General features: G+C 35.1%; 1 protein-coding gene across 4 annotated transcripts in view; it reads right to left on the bottom strand.

The window, feature by feature from the left end:
* SEC23A (SEC23 homolog A, COPII coat complex component) overlaps positions 1 to 14,062 on the bottom strand; it is a 30,598-nt gene that overhangs the window by 9,014 nt on the left and 7,522 nt on the right. For all 4 annotated transcript variants that reach the window (XM_052782665.1, XM_052782663.1, XM_052782664.1 and 1 more), the window contains exons 4-16: positions 13,911 to 13,997; positions 12,501 to 12,737; positions 12,314 to 12,393; positions 11,243 to 11,387; positions 10,743 to 10,901; positions 9,792 to 9,907; positions 7,572 to 7,695; positions 6,334 to 6,414; positions 4,508 to 4,597; positions 3,125 to 3,231; positions 2,116 to 2,269; positions 1,304 to 1,381; positions 66 to 227 (exon numbers count right to left, since the gene is read on the bottom strand). In XM_052782665.1, coding sequence (XP_052638625.1) covers positions 66 to 227; positions 1,304 to 1,381; positions 2,116 to 2,269; positions 3,125 to 3,231; positions 4,508 to 4,597; positions 6,334 to 6,414; positions 7,572 to 7,695; positions 9,792 to 9,907; positions 10,743 to 10,901; positions 11,243 to 11,387; positions 12,314 to 12,393; positions 12,501 to 12,737; positions 13,911 to 13,997 — 1,620 coding nt within the window. The remainder of the gene's footprint in view (positions 1 to 65; positions 228 to 1,303; positions 1,382 to 2,115; positions 2,270 to 3,124; positions 3,232 to 4,507; positions 4,598 to 6,333; positions 6,415 to 7,571; positions 7,696 to 9,791; positions 9,908 to 10,742; positions 10,902 to 11,242; positions 11,388 to 12,313; positions 12,394 to 12,500; positions 12,738 to 13,910; positions 13,998 to 14,062) is intronic.

Here is a 14,062-nt window from a genome sequence, read left to right on the forward strand (position 1 = left end):
GGACAACAATCATCTCTCTCAAAACAGCACCTTTTAACCTACTATTACGTTATATACAATGATACCTCTGGAGGTCCATTGAAAGAGTAAGCATAAAGAATTGGCTGAACCATGATAAGCGACTGGGTTAGATCTTGACGCATAAAATGATGACGATAATATGAGCTCTCATCTGGACTGTTGTTAAAAACTTGTAAGAAAGGAGATCTTCTCAAGTGAAACATAAACTGCAAAACAAAAACCATTTGTTTGAACTTTCACAGATAAAAAAAGAGAGTTGTACAAGGAGAGAAATATTTTCCACAAACTATGTGAGACCAATGCCACAACAAAATTGAATTCCAAGTCCTTTAACATTTCTAACTTGTATATGCGCCTTTGCCAGTTTTTGTATACTCTCATGAGAGTAAGACAGAGAGATCAGAATGGATAAACCTACAAAGCAGCTTTGAATTAAGAGAAAAGTTTAATACTTCTTCTTCTCCAACACTAACTGATAAATAGTATGATTGAATATTGCCAAACCCTTCATTACTGTAAGTTCTACTGTTCCTATGAGGGAGGCTGCTGTGCTTGAACACACAAGGTAAGTTATAGCATGTGAACAGAAAAAAGAACATAAACCACAGCAAAGTTGAACTTCGTTAGTAAAATGGAAAAAGCAAATCCTTTCATTGCTGAATCAATCTTTCCACATGCTGAATCAATCTCTCCACAACACCTAACACCCTGAGACAGATTGGTAGATAACTCAAACAGAAATATCATGAAAGTCTATCAAGAGTCCAAAAGCAAGATATCTGGAGCTATTAGAATGGAGTAGTTTATCAGAATGGATTATTAGCAAAGAAACTATTCAAAGTTTAATATAGTCAAGCTCAAGTTCGGTTCCCAGATAAGCATTTCTTTTCAGGTCAGTATTATAAATCATATAGGAAAGAAACAAAGCAAAACCGTATCTTTTCTCATGTTTTCTGAATTTGTTCATTAAAACTGCCCTTAAAAAACACAGTGTCATTATCTGAATTACAAACTCAGTTAAGATGAGGATTCCATTATAGGAGAAACAAAAAATACACACAGTTAGAGGAAGTTTAGCTGTAAGGACAGAGGGCAAAAGGGGACACAGCAGCACAAACAGAAGTGATTTGCCTAATGTCACATGCCAGACAGCGGCTGGGGGCAGGGCGTCTTTCATTCTGGTATCCAGTATAAAGCCTTATTTTACTCTGTGCTACAGTGCCTCTTCCTTCACTAAGCATTCTCTCTTTATCCCTTATAGACACACCTTCCTTCTACTCACCTGTGGGTAAAGTGAAAAGGTTTCTGAAAATCTGAAAGAGCTTGGATCATCCTTGTGATATTCTCCAAATTTCTGACACTGGAGTAAAAGAAAAATTTATCTAAATTAAGAAACATACTTGCTTGGTCATGCCATTACTGTAAGTTCATTTGTTTTTAACAGACACATGATTTGAGGTGCTTACAGCTTTGCAAGCAAACAGAAACCTAGCAAAAACACTGACCTAATTTCTTAACAAGCAGTGATTTCTGTGTGTATGAGGCTTTAATGGCTTTTTGGTTTTCTTCTCTAAAATCGCTAAACAGAGTTAGATGATTAAACAGCCCTGGAGAACATGTTTAGAATTAAATTATTAGTAACTACTCACTTACAAGTAAAAAATAAAAAGAATAAAAAAGAAAATAGAACTTTTGAAACTAAAGAAATTCCATATGGTTTTCTAGATACTTCGACTTTTTTTTTTTTTTTTTGCTAAAAATATTTCATCTACAATATCATTTTAGGCAGCAGAAAGCAGAGAAAGCTTTAATTACTTCTAATCTCATGCTAGAATTTCTCTCAATTTCTGGCAATTACCAACTGCTGGGGACTGAGGAAACATTAATAAATGAACTACAAACGTATCTGCTCTTCTTTCCATTTAAAAGAAAATCTTAGTTAATTCTGCATACCCACTTGTCGAAATGAGACATTCAGTTCATTTGGTGTTTTGTTTTATTTTTAAAACAACAATCACTTAACACTAGTCATTTAAGAATTATATGTCTGGAGACAAGAAACCAATCTGACTCTTTTAATATAGTCCTTTTTACCAGTCGTATAAGTTGTCTGTCCAGCCACCTAAGCACATCAGGCCCCTCTTCTGTCTCCGCCCTATACACTGCCAATCTAGCCATAAGAATTGCAGCAGCTTCCTGGTCAAAAGATGCAGCAATGTTTTGAATCTGCGTCTGTGCATCTGCCCAGCTGCAAAAGAAAAATGCAAGTATGAGCATCACAGTAAAAGGAAAGATGGCAATGCAACCAGTGAAATAAAATACAATGCCACTTATAAAATGGTTATTATATTTTAAAAAATATTAATTATGAAAGGTAAGGTACAGAAAAACACTGTCCGTGAAGCTAATCACACATTCCCACACTAGCGGTTTTCTTGTGCACCTTGCTTGTTCTTTTCAATTTACAAGGTGAACTATTAATCTGTCTTTTTATCAGTCACCAAGAAGATTTTACTAATATAACTAACATGAGTTAACAAGGTATCCATATCAACAGTAAGGGCAATGGTTTTTTTGATAAACTGAATTTTCCATTGAATTAACTAATCAATAATCACCTTCAGCTGAAAGGAAATATCATTGGACATTGAAAAATGCCTGCATAACATTAAACATCACTTTCTAAAATTGTGAAGTAAATTGAATCAAGGAAGCTGCAGGTAAAGGTTATACACAGAAGAACATGTATTTACACCCCCATGAACTGCAGCTAGCACTCTCAAGTTATGAAGTGATCTCTGCCATTCCCTAAGTCCAACCATCTCCTCAGTTTAGGCCATAGAATTTCACTCAAAGCTGCTTCTTCATCTAAAATCACTTGGGTTACTTCAGAGCACTCCCATAACATTATTATACAGCCACTGCAACCTTTCAGAGGAGAAACAGCCCACAAGACAAGAGAGGCAACTGTCTCAAAGGTATGATCATGCCTTCACCACCTGTGGCACTGCATATCCCAGAACAATAGACTGGTTAATCTATAGATTAAAAGGCAAATATATATCCTGCTTTTTCAAAATGATTCCTCACAAGTAAAACATACTTTCTGGCAACTGTGGTCACTCTGATACGTCTCTGTCCACTGGAATGCTGGTACTGAGTCACAAACTGGATTGCACCACGTCCTCCTTGAGGAATGGGAGCGTTGTGCTAAGTACAAGAGGAAAAAAAAATTAAATGGAGGGGTATCTCAAGATTTTACAGTATAATTCAAAAATGTATAAATGAATTACTAGAAAATGATAAAAATTTTCACAATAGGTAGCTCAAGTTACATAAATGCATTGTCTGGTGCTTTTATTATGTTGAGTACCTTTACTAAACGTGGCTAGTGAACTTGGAGACTGTTAAGGGACATTAGGAGCAGTTGCTGCCTCCACCAGATATCCTTAAAGCAAGCAATGCTCTCTCCTTCCACATACCCTCACAGAGACAATACTTTCAAAGGAGCTGTGTTACAATTGTTGATTTCATTAGATTCTACCTGAACACCATGTGTTCAACAGGGCAACAAAACTACTCTAAAATGTTGATTAATGAATCCCAGAGTGCCATCGAAATGTAAAGATTGGAACCCAGGTGTAAAATGAAATTTCAAAACTCTGGTCAGCAGAAATACAGGTTTATATGCTGCTAACAACGTAAGTCACTCCAAAAGAGAAGGACAGCAGAAATCAACTATTACACACCATGACCAGACCAGTTTTAGAGCTACTAACAAAATGAGACCAAAATAAACACGCAAAGAGTAAAATGAAAAATGGCTAAGGTAAGTTCAAGTTTTCAAACCTTTGCATAGGTTATAAAGTATGTAATATAATATACTAAATATATAGAAAGTACAGTCAGCTCATACAGTTCCTGAGCTTCAAATATTTGGAAGAAGGGAAAGTACTAGAAGAAAGTATCACATTTGCTTGTCATGTTTTTATCCTCTTTCCTAGTACCCCCTCAAGGAGACAGGAAACCAGGGTATATGCCCCTGCCATATTTCAATGAAGCCAATCTTTACTTGCAAATACTGAGCAATTAAAGTATAAATTAAAATGTAACATTACGGAGTAATTACCTGGTAACTAAAATATCAGAGAAATACTGAAAAGCACTTTTAAATATACAGATTACAGTTTTTTTCATGTATTGCAACTGAAATACATTTTAATAAGTAACACTCTGAAAAGAAAAATTGGACTTAGATTATGAACTCTATCAAAAATTTGTAGAGCTCTTTCGTTCTCATTATCATATTCAAGAAGATTAGCTTATCATTAAGCTGTGTCCATCTCTAAAGTGTGACAACACAAAATGGCAACATTGTTTGTATCCCTGCTACTGTGCTTAAGGGAACCACACAAAAACATAGGCTTCAGCAGTCACATAAAATAAAATTACTGTGTTTAGTAGACAAGTAGAAAATATTTATTACCTGGTTGACCACCTCAAAGTACAGTGCAAGTGTTGTAGTAGGATTAAGTCCACAAATCTTCCACTGACAAGTACCTCCTGTTCCAATCTCCTGTATAAAGATTTTTATAATACTTTTACAAACCAGAGGTATTACCTCGGTTGCAAAGTACAACATCTGCCCATTATAGGTAACTGTTTACAACTACTCTGTCACAAAGTTTTCTCCCTGCTCACTCTGTCAGCTTCTCAAACACTCTTGCAAAACAACTGCAGCATTTGATGCAGGAATAATAAAAAAAAGGAGATAGTTGCAAAATATTAAAACATTAGAAAGACAAGGGCATTAGAAAAATGGAAAAAGCAAGTCAGAAACAGGAAAAAGTACTAGACTTTGCTTAAACAGTCCCAAGAGAAGAGGTAAGAAGCACATTTAAGTGGAATGACTCTTCTAAGGCACGCCAGTAAAACTTCAAGCAGATAGCTTACATAATCTCTAGTACGTAGTTACACAGTCTCTAGTAGCTAACAAAGTAACCGTATACATAATGATGTATTTCAAGTGAGAATTCCTTTTTGTCATCCAAACAACATAAATACCCAGCAAAACCAATTAAAATAATCAGTCATCCATAATGGACCCAGTAAAACGAAACAAAACATTCAAGGAAAATTATAGTGGCAATGCTGTCACTGTGTTTGTATTCACTGTTAAAAGCATTATGGATAGAATAATTGTCCAGTTACCACTTTAAATGAGCTGCATGCATCTACATTTTATTCATGTTTTACCTCAAAAATTTTAATTCAGATAATTTCAACAAAAAGGTTTTTGGAATAGAAATTAATCATTATATAATTGCAAGGCAACAGACATGAATTCACAATTAAATTTTCTATTACCTCCTATGATTTAGATATGTAGCTTAAATAAGGAGATGTACATTTAATTGTTTTTTGGCTTTTTAGCTTTTATTGTAATACATGCAGTCTGTATGCACCAGACCACTAAGAAAAAAAAAACAATGCTTATTATATTGAGATTTTTAGTTCACAAAGATGCAATTATAAATACAAGGAAAATTTAGGCATGAAAAATGCTTGATTAAAGCAGGCCATTTGTAAGCATTTTCATACTGGAAAGTGTTCTATTATGCAAATTGTTAGGAACAAAAGTGAGACTTCTCAAATGTAAGACATTTTGGTTACTTGCAGGAGCTGTTTTTGATTAGCAATCAAATGCAAAATTAAGCTGTAATAATATTATTCAATAAGAAAATAAGTGATTGTTTAAGTCTGATGTAAATTTAAAGGAGTTACTTCAGGAGCCTGTAATAGTTACATATTCTAATCAATTAATTAAACGTGCATTTGGTGAAACAGCTACAAAAATGGGAAGACAGGGTCAAGATAAAGGGGATGTTTCCATGGTCTTGTGTCCTCCTGTTCTCTCAGTCTTTCTAAACAAAGTACTTTTATGGTTCTCTTGGGATAAAAGGACATAGCTCTGATTTTAACAATAAAGCATGCTAACTCACTTTCTACTTGGTTTCTGCTACGCCTGCATGTAACTTCTTAGTAATAACTTTAAAGCAACCACTCAGTGGACAAATCTAAACAAGTAACAAGGGATCTGCAAGGTCTAATACAACTTGAACCTAATCTAGCAGTGAACAGGAGCTTATCCAAAAAACAGCCCTTGCATGTATTTAATTTAAAATTGGTAAAAAGTGAACACTATTTGTTCCATTTATGGAAAAGTTCCAGCCTCTCTTCAGATCCAGAAATCCTAGATCATATTTTTCCTTCGATAGGATATTACCTTCATTTTCAGCAAAGTTTACTTACATTTTCTGAGACACAAGGTCCTTTAGAGTTGAGAGAGACACAGGGTCCAATTGCTCCAGAAATCTTTATTTCTCTTGAAGTCTTCATATTTAGAAGAAAAACATACATTAATATGCCACACTAAGAAGAAATCAGTCTTATTTTATCATTAGTTAATGAAAACCTCAATGAATATCAGTCTTGATACCATTAGGAAAGGTTATACATATAATAATACTTGATACATTTAGAGAAACTTTTCACGTGCTCACTTTCTACACTTAATTACGTATGTTTGCTATATCAATTAGCACATCTGAAACAATAGCATGAACATAAATTAAAACATGGGAGAAAAGCTGCTGTTATTTATAAACCTGAGGGCCTAGAAAGTATACTGCATAATGTCTATTTTCTAGCAAAGTAAATAAAATATTCACAAGATGAGATTAAAACTGAAGACTGGTAATATAAGCCTGTACATACCCCACAATGAATGTATACTCTATCTCCTAAACATATCTAGCTAAAAGCAAAATCCAGTTATTTACATTCTTCCAATGTCATTTTACTGTTTGAAGTGATTTGTACATCCCTCTAGAATCGGGGCTCCCTTTTTGTGTTTTCCAGGATCTTCCAACAAAATTCACAAGAACACATACATGAAAAAAGAGGGTTCGATTATTTGTCCTGCTAGTAAAAACTTTAACAGAATTTTACTGACCAAGAAAATAGCCCCATATTCTTCTACAAGGCAGGATTGTAATATTTTGCAAGAAACATCATGGAAGACAGTACCTGAACCTAGCACGTTCAGCTCTAAGCTTCTCACAAGAGCAGAGTTGAAAATGAATGTTGTTAAAGTGCCAGAGTGGATTCTGATAAGGACAGAAAATGAAAGGAAAGCTGTCCTGGACTACATAGAGAACCTGGACCTAAAACCAAGAAACACTCACTACTGATACCAAAACCTACGCACGCAGCATTGAGTTTCTAACACAAGACATTGATTTTAGTTTAGTCACCCCTTTTAGCTGTCACTGCATGCAGAGTAAGTAGGAATTAACATTATACCTAACTCACGTTTACAGAATCAGGGAACTGCAGAAAGATAGCTAGGCAGTAATAGCTACGTCCAAGCCAACCCTAAAACACCTGTTTAGCATGTTCCTAAAAATTCCTTCAAGGGCAAAGATTCCACAGTTCGTAGCCATCCTATTCCAGTGTTTCAGTAACACACTGCATTTTTGTATTCTTACCTTTATTTCTAATGTGCCACCAAATCCCATTTTAAATTGTCCTTGCATATCTTTCGTGAACACTCTCTGAAAGGTTTGTTTGAATAAAGATGTGTTGAAAGAGTCTCCCATTACCATGTAGCCCCTAGACAACAATAAAACAAACAAACAAAACCCTCAAGTTAAAACAGATTACTTATTATGCAGTAATTTAGTACATGGGATTTATATAGCTTGTTTCTATTAAACACTACAATTAAAGACAGTTCATTGTGATGCACATTTTTGCCTTCTTAAAATGGACTATCATTAAATTAATATTTTGCTACAGTGTTAGGGAAGAAATTTTTAAGTGAGCTTCTTGCCCAATCTGCATTTTAAGGTCATTGTGATCATAATATATAACAAAATCTTTCACTGGGAAAATACTATACTGGACTTCAACACTAAGAATGTCTCATAGCCTTGTCATACAAAGTCAGTTTACTTCTAATATTCAATATTCCAAACTTATTTCAGGCTTAAATCTATGCTCAAGAAGCATTATTTATTTTTATGCTTAGCAACATTCTGTTGATGTAACTGCAACAGTTGCCGCTTACCATGGAATATCATACACTGCATTTAGGAAATAGTAATGGGAGATATTTATTCATCCAAAAATATTAATTAAATCATATTAGTAAAATATGTTAATTGGTCAAACATTACACCTGAATGAAGTTATATAAGTTTTCAGGTGGATACTCAAAGACAGAAGAAAATAGTCATGGGCAGAATCAGAAATTCCTCCCTGTATGCAGGATGTAACCAAACAGAAAATAGGAACAGCTGTAGGAGAAATAGACAAACTATACATTAAGGCTAGTTTTGCTGGAACAGCAGAAACAGGGTAAGGTGAGTCACAAGTACAGACAGAAAGAGCAAAATTAATACTGTAGTATACAGACAAATACAGCTTGTTTCACACAGAAAAGGAATAGGAGTCAAATATGCAGGTAAAGTCATAAACTTAAAGATCCTGAGCAGTGGAAACTCCCAAGCTAAGGCTATACACACAGCTCTGAAAAGAAACAATCCAGCAGTGATTAGCATGGCCAAGCTGGCCTGAAACTCAGTGGCATATGTTCATCACAACCTGCAGCTGCATCTCTCATTCTTCTTGGTATGTCTAGTTATGTAGCATGTGCTTAGGATCCTCTCTCATATGAAGATACTGACAGGGAACTAAGGCAGCCCGTTACCCACAGATATACCTGTTATTAAACTGATAAGCAAAGATGCTTCATTTAATTTTACCTGCAGTTGGTATTGACAAAGCTAACAGTAACAAGCAAGAAAAATGAGCTTGGCAAAAGAATCCAGACTGAATACAGAAGTCTAACCTAAAAATCAAATGGTATGTAAAGCTGTACTAGTAAAGATGAAATATTATGAGTGTGGAAAAGACTTTCAGAAGGAGAAAGAAAAGACAGTCTTTGAAAAAAAATAAAGAAGTGGCAGGATTTACAAAATGAATGAGGTACTTAACACGCAAACAAGTGTCAAAAGCTATCCCAGACTGTAGATCTGCACAACAGGAATGGTGAGGGTGTCATCCACACCAACAGAAAATAGGGGAGTGGTTTCATGAGAAAGACAAGAAGTTGCTTAACTGATGGCAAGACAAGCTGAAGGGAATACAAGACCATGTCTGAAATGTAGAACTGCATAGAGGGAGCAAAAATCAGGAGCAAGAGATGTACCTGACAATCACCTAAGACAGTAGTTGAATCTATGAACAACAGTATATAGAAGGCCATAAACAAGACAGAAAGAATAACACAGGTTTTTGTACCACTCTGAACAGCAAGAAAAAGAAGGATGACAGCTCCTTATCTTTACTGAAACGTGCAGCATACATATACACACACTGAAAAAGAAAAATAGCAACAGTGTGGGGGATAAATTGTCTGTTTAAAGGATATCCATGTTATTTAAGCCTCAAACAGATCATATTAAAATAAAAACAGCAACCCCCCTTCTGATTAAACCCACAATTGCAGTGATTAATTTGCCAGAGGCTGAGAAATTCCAAAATTCCAGTACAAATGCAACCATCACAGTATATCAGAGTGGGTTTGTGCATTTTTTTTTTAAAAAGTAGCAGAACATTTTTTTGATAAGTGCTTCCTGTCAAACAATTTAAAAAAATAAAAACCTGCATCTTCATATACTACTTAAAAATGAATAAGCACATACCCAGTGTAGTTGGGACAACACTTCATCTCCAGAAGACCAGTCTGATCCAATGCACACGCATATATGTCAATAACATGACCATTTGTTGCAGCCCGATTAGCCAGGGCTTCAAAATGCTAAATCCAAGATGAAAATACAGTTCATAGCAATTTACGACGTGAACTCTCCTCATCTTCATATTAAATCCTAAACTCACAAAATTTTTCTAAAACAACATTATCAGACTTTATTCATATCATATTCTAATACAAGCTGAGAGAGTATTTTTTTTCTGAAGTTAAAATTAAGACTGGAATTTTCAACACTTGGGGGTTTTTTCTGACCAGCTGAGAACCTGACTTACACTAGAGAGACCAGTGGTTGCTACTTAAACTAGCAAATGACCTTGATTTTTTTCTTTTTAAACTTTGCATTAAGTACTAGATCCAACACACAGAATTGAATTTACCTTTCTAATCTCAAGTGTCTATAATGACAAGTGCCTGCGACTGAGCTAATTGTTGAAGCTCCCATTATAATCAGTTAAGATGAATTCAACAGGTTTTGGATGCAGTTCACCTGCCCAAATGTACATTTAAGATTAAATGAACTATGCCTAAACTCTACTGCCTAACCCTCCCGCAACTACAGAGACAGTTTTGAGCAGCTGTCTTAGAAGCAGACAGCCTTTCTCTAGATATAACATTTAGTCACATAAATCTTTTCTGACTTAAACCAGGGAAACACTACAAAGAACTTTAATGTGAGCTAGACAAAGTTCTAACTTAATTTACTGAAATTTCTGAAGAAATTCCTGAAGACATACCACTATTCAGAGACAGGCAAACAAAACCACACAATTCCCACCTCTTTATACATTTGCTACTACTAACAGTATTTTACAGTGCCAGGCAATCTAAGTGTTTACTTACTGGTAAGATGCCTAAAATATCACCCATGATCATCTCTTACCTTAGTACCCTTTTTAACGTATTTAGCATTGTCTTTTTCAATGTCATGCCATGATCTTATAGGTAACTTCAATTCATCCCCTACAACCATGCCAGGTCCTTGCGTAGCTGGTCCTCCAATGAACATCATTATACGTGCACCGGTATTAGGAAAAGTGCACTGCAGGAAATAAAAGACAAATAAAACCATCAGGTTTTGCTACAAATTGAACAAAAGAAATAGCTATGCGGGTATTTATCATGTTAATAGGACTCTAACAATAACTGTACTTTTTCCCTCCCAAAACTTAAATCTGCCGTTAACGCAGTCTCAATTTTGCCTCATTAAAATGCATAAACACCTACGATTATTCTATCCACGTAAGGGATGATATTCATCAGAATCATCATACAAATCTAATATGCATCAATTACTAAGGTTTTTACATATTGATTGTGGCAGCTTTTCTGCAACAAAATAATCTGTTTACATATTAGCACAACTGTGGTTAAAGCTATTACCTCAAGGAGCCCTACAGCTATAGAAAGAGCCACTCCGGAAGAACGTAAGGGCCGTTTTCCTTGTGGAACAGGCCAAGGATCCCGTTGCAGTTCACCCAAAAGATCAGTAAGATTCATATCAATTTTCTGCACTGGCTGCAAAAATCTGTAAACAAACACATGGAATTAGTTTAGATTCAAATTGTTAAATTAAAATTTTATCAGTTGCTCACTAGCAATATATTAGACATATATTAGCAATGTCTAATTCTAGATTCTAGTTTGGATTCAGACCCATGTCTCTGCCTCACCAAGATAATGCAGTTTGGTATTACTACACACACAGCACACTCAGCTTAAGTTCTGCAAAGAGCTTGTAAAACAAAAACTTGCTGACTTACAGATATTGCCACTATCCAGAAAGAACCCTATCTAGTCAAAAGAACACAGCAGATGACCTACAAATCTCAAAAAGAAACTCAAGTTTCACTACTTCAGTGAAAATCAAAGATCAGAAGAAACATTAACGTATAGAGAATTTTTCATGCTCTCTGCTACAGGCTGTCTACAAATGCAGCTATTTATTGGAAGGCAGAGACTGCAAAACTGTCTCTCTCTTTCATCATTTCATCAATTTCTTCTATGTCACAGCAGAATACACAGGAGGATCAAACACCAACCCACAATTTCCAAATGAGAGACAGAAGAGGAGGGGAGAGGAGCAGAAGAGGGAGAAAAAGGGACAGCAAAACCTAATATACACATAAAGGGCACTAAAGCAGCTATTAACATTTTCCAGCATACCAGCCAACAGAAGCATCACTATTTACGTCTCCATAATATGCCTATATAACATTCTCTCAGAACATTTCCAAAGCATCATCCAGATGATTTCACTATCACCCATTAAGTCTTTTCTTCCTAGTACAAACTGTAGGAAAGAAACACGCTATAACAATTAGTCTCCTAGTAAATTTGTGCCTGACCAAAAGGTTCAACTGTCAGTTGATTGTTTTCATTGTCATAAAACATAAATTTTCCAGTAAATCAGTGTAGTCAAGGTATGTTTTTTAGATGTTTTAAGCACATTACCTGTTAGAAGGTGGTGGCTGCTGCACTTGAGGACCCCGACCAACTTGTGAAACAGCTACTTTTGTAAGCCCTAGCATTTCCTGTAGTTAAATACGTAAGATTTAATTACAAAAATTGTTTACAGACTATTTGAAGTTCTTCACCATCATCACCTTGATGGTTTCTTTTTGCTTGCTTTTGTGGTTACCTGAAGCTGTTTTGCAGATAGGTCCTTTGTTCCTCTGAAGACATAACTTTTGGAAATTCCTTCACAGCCAAGCTCATGAACTTGCACCATTCGGCCAAAGGTAATGAGGCCTACTAACGCAGTTGGTGGCAGGAGACTAAGTGACATTTGCATGGATTCCTTCAGAGCTTGCAAGTCTTCATCTTCCATGCATGTGTCCACAACATAAAGAAATATCAAAGGCATCTGAGGACCACGCTTTAAGAAACACAAATATAATCACATGAAAAGCATATCTTGCAGTATTTACAGCATCAAAAATGAACAAATAAAGTACATTTTGTAAGTTTTAATTTTAATCACACCAATAACGTCAATGGTCCATCTAACTTGGCTCCCTCTCAAGTAGTAACCAGTATCTGGGGCTAAAGGGAAACGAAACCCCTACCATGACGACATCTGCACAAAAATGAAATGCTTACTACAGAAGAAAAGGAAAAAAATCCTTTCAGGATGTCATGATCATTTTGAAGCACGTGCCAATTCTATAAATCTTTTAATATACAATGAGCTTTTATTGCTCTAAGTGAACATAATAGTGATAAAGCTATTCACAATTATAAAATATTCCAACCTGATGACATTCTGTGGCATTTCACCTCATAATTTTACTCTAGAGATCATCAGTTCTTTTTGAATAATTAATTAAATAATTAAACTAATTTTGCTGTACTATGAGCAAATATCCCCTTTACTTTGTGTTACAAAAGTTAGCAAAAAGTAGAGATTCTGTTCAGTCTTTGTTCTTCATAATCTGAATGCCTCACTGAAGTCTTACAAATTTTAATCCCCAAAAATGGAATTTAGAGATTACAAATTTGCAATTGCAAATGTTTGCAATTTGGGGTTTTAGGTCCTTTTTTTATTTCTATTCAAGTAACTTCTACCCTAAAAAACAATGAATATTAAAATTCAAACACCTGAATTGAATATGTATTAGCTGTTTTCTCTAAACCAGCTAGCCCTAAGACTAACTCATAAGCATTCAAATACAAACTTAAATTCAAATGATTAATGAGACATGAATCAACAGTCAGCCAAATTGAACTGAAATCATTTGAGCAAGCAACAGCAGTAAGCAGACCCCCAATATACAAACACAAATTAAACTCCTGGTAAAGAAACAGACCTAACAGAAATATTGCCTTTAGAAGAGACCACTTTTTTTTTTAAACCGGTCTTATTAGCCATCCTTGTGTTCTTATAAAAAGTTATGTTTTCCATTCCCAATTGATGACATAAATGTCCAAGCTACTAACAAGCGCATATAGACTCGCAGTCATTAAAATGCAGTGAAGAAATAAAATTGAAATTAATTCTTTTGTATATTGCAAGGCTACAGAAGTTAAAGATTTTATTTAATGACTTTACCTGTACTACATATTCAATGCTGGAGAACTGAGGCAAAAGTTCAGCTGGCTGATTCATTTCAGATATGCCAGCATAGGTAGGAGGAAACTGCAAATAAACACAAAGAAATTAAGTATAAATAAAAGATTACAACTTCTACAAAAACAAAAACA

This window comes from Harpia harpyja, chromosome 3, assembly GCF_026419915.1.
Source record: "Harpia harpyja isolate bHarHar1 chromosome 3, bHarHar1 primary haplotype, whole genome shotgun sequence".
In the NCBI taxonomy this organism is placed as follows: Eukaryota; Metazoa; Chordata; class Aves; order Accipitriformes; family Accipitridae; genus Harpia; species Harpia harpyja.